General features: G+C 41.2%; 1 protein-coding gene across 1 annotated transcript in view; it reads left to right on the top strand.

Moving 5' to 3' along the window:
• The first annotated feature begins 7,407 nt into the window (after nt 1-7,407).
• The window catches only part of org (oogenesis-related gene), a 4,147-nt gene continuing 2,339 nt past the window's right edge, over nt 7,408-9,215 (top strand). The window contains exons 1-3 of the mRNA XM_014004631.1: nt 7,408-7,518; nt 7,595-7,666; nt 7,742-7,961. Of these exons, the coding sequence (XP_013860085.1) occupies nt 7,462-7,518; nt 7,595-7,666; nt 7,742-7,961 (349 nt within the window). The 5' untranslated portion in view covers nt 7,408-7,461. The remainder of the gene's footprint in view (nt 7,519-7,594; nt 7,667-7,741; nt 7,962-9,215) is intronic.

Raw genomic sequence — 9,215 nt, 5'->3', positions numbered from 1 at the left:
GCTGCTTCTTTAAATGCAAAAAAAGAGGCTTCATGCCCCGCCCCCTCCAGCTTCCCAGTTCATTCTTTGATAGATGGTTTGTTTACAATATAGCAGCATATAAACTTTTTATTTACAAATTAAATAAAAGGCGTCAACATTGGAAGACTTGTCCGTMCAGCCTTACATGTTGGAGCCAGAGTCYGACCCAGAGCCAGAGGAGAATGAAAACCACCAAATTGTACTTAGTAGATCCAGGCTTGTCTGTTTAACTGCAAATTCTGTCTTAATAGTTCAGAAAACATCATAAAAAATTGAGAAAACCGAACGAGTTGAAACATGACCCAAACAGAATATCTATGCAGCATGGAGAGAGACTAAAATCAGCTTTTCTGCACTTCTAGAGACTCCAAGTTCAACAAAATGTATTTAATGGCTAAATAAGTGGACTTTGCATGATGTGTCCACTGTAAAGCTTCAGCTAAATTACTGAGTACAGAAGTAATGATTCAAATAAGGCCCTTTACAGATGTTATAATAGTTTTATTTCTGAACACAGATGAGTCTACAGAGGTRTATTGTCTGGACTTTTCATCTGATTTTTTTTTCACACAAAGATACAAAAAAACATCTCAAAACAAACATCACAGAGCAGCAACTTACTTTGCTTCTGTTTTTACTTTCATTTCAAAATTCTACTGCTTAAAATTTTTAAAATAAATTTTTAATTGAATTGATTATTCTGTTTGTAGTTTTATCTGGGTTTGGGGTCAGTCTTCAAGTTCTACAGCAGCCTGACAATCACCCATTCACTCAAACCAGGTGAGTTTTAGCAGAGAAAYAAGTAAATCATGCAGGACGGTGGCCCTCCAGGACCAGGACTGGACACTCCTGGTTTATTAGAAAGCTCTCTCATGATTAAATCTCATCTCCGTCATCCAGCCCACTCCTGCTTCTGAAAAGGTTTCAGAGAATGGATTGAATTAAAGCTGAAACCATCTATTTRCCTTAAAGCATTCAAGGGGAACCATCCACGCACATTAACAAACAACACGATGAGTGATTATAAATTTAGATGGRTCTGTTCCACCTCTCAGTCTGTGCTGAGGGTCGGGCTCTTTGCGTCATMATATTCACTAATACTGGATGTGCGGGGGAGTGAAAACCACCAGACACAAGGATGGATCAGGTGGCCTCTTCAGAGGCTGAGGAGCCGCTCTTCAGACCCACTGTGGAGATAATAAACATGTGAGGTAAAAACAAGCAGAAGACCCTTTTGAAACATGAAAAATAAAATGCAAATACACGGGTTTTCACACCTGAATTATACAGATAAGCAACAACAACAACAAAAAAACGTCTTTTACATTTTTGCACATCTGTTACTGTTAAAAGAAATCCATTCACACATCTATTATCTTTTATCCAGTTCTTCCTTTAAGGGTCATGGGAGTCAGTGGTTCCCATATCCAGCAGTCATTGTTCGAGGGGCGGGGTACACCCTGGACAGGTCCATCACAGGGCCACATTAGAGACAAACGACACAAATGAGACAACCATCCTTTCTTTCACTCACACCTGGGAAATTTAATTTACCAGTTAGTCTTTCTCTCTCTCTCTTTTGTTTTGATGGAGGAAACCAGATTGCCCAGAGAAAACCCACACATGCACAGAGAGAACATGCAAACTCCACCCAGAAAGGACSCTGGCCAGGATCCTCTTCGGCAACCTTTTTGCTGAGAGGCAGCAGCTCTACCAACTGCCCCACCGTTCCGCCCCTTACATAAAATGTTTCTTTATAATGTGATAAAAGCGCTGTTTGAGCTTCTCTGGCTGCCTGCGTCTAGAAGAAGATGGAGCTGAGGCACCGGTGGAGGCTTGTGGTCCTCTGATGGACCTCTCTTTACCCTGAGGTTTTGCTGAGTCTTTGGACAGGCTCTTCTTAGCTCCTGACAGGTGGAAGCAGCTGCCTTTGATGGAGACCGATCTCTCGTTGTCACCGATGGAACGACGTAGYCCAGCCTGGCAGAGGAGCGCCTCCTCGCTCGCCATCTGCGGACTCTGGCTCAAGGCGACGAAGCCGTACGGCGTGGTCACTTTGGCGAGGTGCGGCAGGGAGAGGGCTGCCTTGCTCTCAGGATCCAAACAGTGCAGGGTGTCCTTGAACGAGCAGGGGAGGTGCGTCTCTCTCTGAAGGATCGATCTCCTCTTGGTTAAAGGGTCTGAAACACACCGCTCGGCTTTGCGGTTTGGCGGAACCAAACTGGAGCAGGAGGAGGATGAAGATGAGGAGACGGTGGTGCAWGATGGAGACACCTCAGGGTCCATCCCAGAACTCCTCRAGTCTCTTGACTTCTTGTCCTCTGTCTCTTGGTCAAGCGACCACAAGCTGGTCTGCACGGACAGGGTTGGTATGGTGAACTGTGGGATTCTGCCAGGAGTCAGGATATTTGAAAAGATGCTCTCACGACTCGTCTGGGAATCTGTTGAACAACCAAAGRTCTTGGCGCTGCCAGAAGCCCACAGCAAGGCTCGGATCCCTGCGCTGCTGTGCCTGCGAGCCATGGAACAATCCCCAGAGGTTCTGGTTCCGCTGCAGATCAYGCCAAAGCTGACTGTTCTGGTGACCGGCTGCCTGTCCATCTTTTAAATTGTCTTTGACTGTTTATCCACCTAAGACTGGTTGTAGCTTTTATACTTTCCTATTGCCCACATGGTGTGCTCCTCCAAACGCATGAGAGTCCAGAAACCGAAGCCGGAAACCGATGACAAATAGGGAGCCTGTCTAATATGGAAGCATAATTAAGAGCTTCTCTCGTAAAGCTCTTCATATGCAAAAGAGCAACCAGAGCAACAACATCTCCTGCCTCTCGGGGCCTGTGGCAACATGACAATTATTTGATGTTGAATCAGACGACGKTTAATGAATACATGTTCTGAATGAATTGTTCGTAAGAAGATCGGCTGTGTTCAGGATATAACCRATAAAAAATGGTTTCTTGATTAGTTACCATGCAGAAGCGTTTCAAAATCTCTTCTACCAGATTTGGAAACTGGAAGGAGAATTCCTTCTGTTTAACTAAAACTACTATTATTTTGATGAGTTAAGCACTAACTAAGACATTTGTTAAACTCTTTTGGTCATATCGAGAATAAAAATGGTGATAGATCTGAAACTGTTAATACCCCAATTCCAATGAAACTGATATATTGTGTAAAACAAAAATAAAAACAGAATRTGATGATTTATAAATTCTTTTCAACCTAYATTCAGTTGAATACACTACAACAACAAGATATTTAATGTTCAAACAGATAAACTTTGTTTTTGCAAATATTCACTCATTTTGAATTTAATGCCTGCAACACATTCTAGCTGGGACAGAGTCAACAAAAGAGTTGAAAAGTTGAGGACTGCTCATAAAACACCTGCTTGGAATATTCAACAGGTGAACAGGTTAATTAGAAGCAGGTAATTCACAAGCAAGTATGGGGTGAGGTTCACCACTTTGTGAACAACTGTGAGAACAAGTAGTCCAACAGTTTAGTAGACTCGGGCTCAGGATGGCCGTCTGCCTCTACCGGCTGTGTAGAAACCACAGTGTGGTTAAGGCACATTTTCCAAGAGAGACAAAGAAAAYGTATGTTATTGATAGAAACAATTACAACAACAGACATCTTGAGGCTGAATAAAGACAGTAGCAGAGTGAGAAAATGTGGCTTTGCATGGTAGAGTTTTAACTTGCACTYGTTGATGTAACGATGAACTGTGATCACTGACAATGGTTTTCTGAAGTRTTCCTGAGCCTGAGTGTTATATCTGTTACAGAATGATGACAGTTTTAAATGCAGTGATGACTGAGGGATTGAAGGTCACACACATTCAATGTTGTTTCAGCCTTGCTGCTTACTTGCAGACATTTGTCCAGATTCTCTGAACCTTTTGATGATATTATGAACTGTAGATGATGAAATCCCTAAATTCCTTACAACTGGACATTGAGAAACCTTGTTCTTAAACTGCTACACTTCTTGCTCATGTACGTAGTTGTTCACAAAGTGGTGAACCTCACACCATCCTTGCTTGTGAACAACTRAGCCCTTCGGGGATGCTCCCTTTATACCCTATCATGACACTTAACTGTTTCCAACTAACCTGTTCACCTGTGGAAGGCTCCATGCAGTTGTTTTTTGAGCATTCCACAACTTTCCCAGTCTTTTGTTGTCCCTGTCCCAGCTGCAGAACATGTTGCAGGCATCAAMTTCAAAAYGAGTGAATATTTGCAAAAAACGACAAAGTTTATCCATTTGAACATTAAATATCTTGTCTTTGTAGTGTATTTAATTGAATAGATTGAARAGGATTTGCAAATCATTGTATTATTTTAATTTGTGTTCACACAATGTCCCAACGTCATTGGAATTGGGGTTGAAACAGGAAAAGTTACACTATAAAAATGCAACAATAAAATAAAAACCTGCWTGACATTTCAAAATATTGAAGCAGTAATAAACAGTTGCCCTARAAAAATAGGTCAAATGAAGCTCGTGACAACTGCTAAAAACTGGCCCCGCCCTACTCCACAGCTACTTCACGCTTCCTTTTTTGGCTTCAAGCCCTTACTTTCATGCACTTCCTTCTTGGTAGCTCGCTGTGCTGCGGTGAACAGCCGTTGAACTCAGACTCGTTCTGAGGAAAAGTTTGGAAACAAGTTCAGCAGAACCACACTGCTTGTGAAACAGTCTGACGGGCTTCTCTTGGCATTGTGACTGTGCACATTTCTCAGAAAAATACTTTGTTTAGGTGTTGCCTCACCCAACAACTTGAACTACAAATACACAGCAGCACTAAATAAACACATTTCTGATGGTGACAATTTAGAGCTGCATTAGTATTACTAGAACTAGTAGTAGTATTTTAGTTACTTAAACTGTGGTTATCAGGTAAAACTAGCATTCCGTTCATCTAACATTACTACTTTAGAGCCTGTTTTTAAATAGACCAGATAAAATTAGATATGGAATTGTGTTTTACGTTGAGTTACCACAAAACATATTTCATTATCAGCAGGTTGTTTGCTGAAATGAACATTTTTACTGACATGCACTGTTACAAAGTTTTGTATTTTTGGTGTATTTGAGCCTGTATGAAGAAACAGTATTTGAATAATGTCTATTATTACCATTCATGGTGGTATTAATAAGGAATTAGATAAGTTAAAATTGATAAGTAATGAACACGTGAGATTAAATATTCACTCCCTTTAGACATGTGAGCTAAACAAAAAGTGGAGCGATAGTTGTGCACTTTTTRTTGTTTATCTTGACTGTTTCACTTTTATTTAGCAACAAACAAACACCAATTGAACTAAATTGACTGGATTAGACTTTTAAAATATATAATGAATTGTGTCCGCCCCTTTATTGTTAGGCTACTTTGCTTAAATTTGATCAGTTAGAAAACAAAAAAGGAAAAAAAATGTTTTTAAGTTTTGTTGCTTGACTTGTTTTTTTGTGAGTAAAAACAGAATGTCTTTCACATCATACCAGCAACATATAATCTATTCACACAATTCAATGTTTTTTTAATGGTCTTACTAGTCTAGTAGGAAGGGGGGTGTCCCATGCACCCGAAAGATATATATTTTTAACCTAAATTTTGTACTCCTTAACGTGTCTATTAAATAGATTGTGTTGGCCCCAAAGAAAATTGTTGTCCCATAAATGTTTTTATTGACCATCTTTAATGGCCGACCTGGATTTTCCATTGTGAATAATGAAAACTTTAAATCAACATGGCTCCTAAACTATACATCCGACAGACACCATTCACCCCGTTTTATTTTTGTCTTTTCATGGGTAATTTGTTGAAAAAAAAAGATTCCTATGATTATATCACGTTTGATGCATAATAGCTGGAGTAAACACCAAAAAATGCTAAAATTCGCCTAAACTGAATCGCAGGAACTACTCCCCTGTACATCCTATTGATTTTTTTTCAAAGCTTTGTATATTTATAATCTTCAACATGCATGGTAAACACAAGTTGATGACATACACTTGAAATTTTGTCACATGTATATTTATTGTGCCATTTTGGTTGTCATCCTGGATTTCCACAAATGCAAAAAAAGAGAATGTAAAATCAACATATTGACTTAACTAGACATTGTGCAGAGGCAAATGACCCCAGTTTTCGTTCCATTTTGGCATGAGGAATTAATGGAGATGGGTAGTGACATGGCTGGAGGATTTATGAAGCATTGTCACTCAAATGAATGGAAAAAATATAGGAAAAAATAGGTGGAATTGGGCCTTAGAGAAAAGAAAACCACCCCAAAATTATTTATTCATCAATTAGAAGGTCTTCATAATTGATTTCTTGCTCTTCAATGTCATCCTCATCTGTATCCTCTATTATTTCCTCCAGCAAGTCAATCAGTGTAGTAGGGCAGATTGGGCCATATGACCACACTGGCTCCAGGGTACCATCTTCACCCAGCTCTGGACAGGATCGYAGTATGGCCAGATGGGGGTTGACATGATTAACATGTGGAACCAGGTTCTCCCTGCAGGGAGGCAGTCACGACAGGTCCACCTTCAGTTTTGTGATGGTCTCATCCACCCAGATCATCTTTCTGAGAATGATGCTTCTTCTGCTGTTCACAGATTTCTCCTGATCGTGGCCATACATCAGACATGTGAAGGCCTCGATGTGCTTGAACACTTCTGGTTCCACAGACCACTCTTCACCAAGTTTTAGAGGAGATAATTATAGTATCGCAAAGTCAAGTTGCATCAATACATAGGGCCAGTAGGTACTTATTGCCATGACATGCTTCCATAAATCTGAATTAAAACATTAATCTGTAAACTGCATGGTACTTGGGATATCTCTGCAGCCTTTTTTAGAAGCCCAACCTTCCCTGTTCCCTTAAAGGTGCTTGTAACATCTTCCCCTGTGAAGAACTACAGAGTTTCTCCAGCTATTATGCATCAAACATGATATAATCATAGGAATCTTTTTTTTTTCAACAAATTACCCATGAAAAGACAAAAATAAAACGGGGTGAATGGTGTCTGTCGGATGTATAGTTTAGGAGCTATGTTGATTTAAAGTTTTCATTATTCACAATGGAAAATCCAGGTGGGCCATTAAAGATGATCAATAAAAACATTTATGGGACAATAATTTTCTTTGGGGCCAACACAATCTATTTACTAGACACCTTAAGGAGTACAAAAAGTTAGGTTAAAAATATATATATATTTCAGGTGCATGGGACACCCCCCTTCCTACTAGACTATACATCCTTGTCCGGGAGTCCAAACAGAACCACCTTAGACTGAGTTAATTGGCCGGCGCTGCTGATTGGCTGGKGCTGATTGATCCAGGTGTGTTCCTCTCGCGGGTTGATTTCAGCCTCTCTGACCTCCACAGCTCGCAGCGCTCGGGCGGAGGTTCTAGGCCGCAGTACGAAGATGTCTGAAAGCAGCAGAGAGGTTGTTGAGCAGGAGCTGACAGAAAACTCCGAGGAGGTAACGGAGAACGGTTTTCCGTCCTCTCCGCGGATAAAGTTCTGTCTTTGTTCACAGTTTGTGTCTCCACCTGCAGGGCAGAGTTGTGCCGGCACACGGGGTGCTTCGCTCCCTGCTGCGCGGCCTCTTCTGGCCTTTTAGCGTCGTGGTACGTAACTTTTAAAGAAGCTAAGTGTTAGCTTTGACTGTTAAATAACCGGACTAACATGGCTCGCTCTTACAGGTACGGGTCTTCCGCGGGTTCTGGGGAATGCTAAGGTTTTGGAAGGCTGAGGAGAGTGTCCTCCCCGGGCCTGCGACCTCCAGCCCCGCTCGCCCCAGCCTCACCGCCCGCAAGCGGCTGCGGTGGGCCAGCCGGCTGGTGCTGGTCCTCCTGCCCCGCAGGGTGCAGGGCGCCCTGGGATACACGGTGTCCAGCAGCCTGGGCCAGTCCCTGTCCCCAGGTACACAAACMTATCAGAACCTGTGCTTTGGTGTGGTAGTAGCTGAGTAATTTCAAATACACAAACTGAGTGCTAAATAAGCACACGGATGGTTTCTATTTAAGTTATTCACCTGGTGCAAAACTTTCAGATTAAATCTATCCTTTCTATTTTAACTTGAGTATAAAAATAAACTCAATCAATTAAATGTTAAATTTATGATTCAGTGCAACAAAATGAATTTAAAGGTTAAAGATACTTCTCTAACAATGCAGTATTTCTCCTACCATTACAAGTAGGGACTTTGATTAAAATTTCAGTTATTTTAGAGCTGTTTTTCTCGTAAGGCTCTGTGTACAGATTCCAAAACTATTTAGCTTTTTTTTTTAAATTTAATTAAAAAAATTTTTTTAATCGGACCGCCCATTAAGGGCTTAGAGGTCTTTAAAGGCTGAAAATTAGGAAGCAAGTGCTCCATTGACTTCCATTATAGCACAAAAGGAGCTCCATAGGCATAGTGTGCGTCACAATAGCTATGTTTACATGCACAACATTTTTTGATTGGATTGAAATGTATTTGGATTAAATAATCCAAATATACTGTTTACACGGACACAATCCGATCAATGAAAGTGTTTACATGCACCGGACTTTTATTCAGAATAAAAGTCTGAACATGAGCATTGTTGTAAACTTTCAGCTTTACTTCCGTGTTACAAACGTAAACAAAGCTCCTCTGTGCACTCAGGACGGACCCGTGTCAGCTTTTAATAACAGTAGAGACGTCGTTACTCGTGTCCGTTGAGCTGCAGATGAAGCAACACGTGTTTTTTATTTTTTGTGAAGCAACGTCTGCTGTTTGCCTCCTTTTTCATCTGTTGAGAGTGAGGAGGAAAAGTTCTGCACGGTGCTGCGCAGCTGGAGCGCTGCTGTCCCACCTCCTCTAAAGAGCAGAACCGAGTGAATGAAAGTCAGCAGACATGCACACACAGGTCCGTTTTCTACAATCAGAATAAGATGATCCGATTAAGTGTTTACATGAACGTCATTCCGATTATCCCACAGACCAAAAACATGACTGTTAGGTTAATTGATAACTCTAAATTGTCCCTAGGTGTGAGAGAGTGAATGGTTGTTTGTCTCGTTTGTCTCTATGTGTGGTCCTGTGATGGACTTGCGACCTGTCCAGGGTGTACCCTGGCCCTTGCACTGTGATTACTGGATATGGGCACCAGTGACCCCCGTGACCCTAGAAAAGGAATAAGTGGGTATTGA

The sequence above is a fragment of the Austrofundulus limnaeus genome, unplaced genomic scaffold, assembly GCF_001266775.1.
Source record: "Austrofundulus limnaeus strain Quisiro unplaced genomic scaffold, Austrofundulus_limnaeus-1.0 Scaffold25, whole genome shotgun sequence".
Classification (NCBI taxonomy): domain Eukaryota; kingdom Metazoa; phylum Chordata; class Actinopteri; order Cyprinodontiformes; family Rivulidae; genus Austrofundulus; species Austrofundulus limnaeus.
This window is presented reverse-complemented; position numbering and strand designations above follow the sequence as displayed.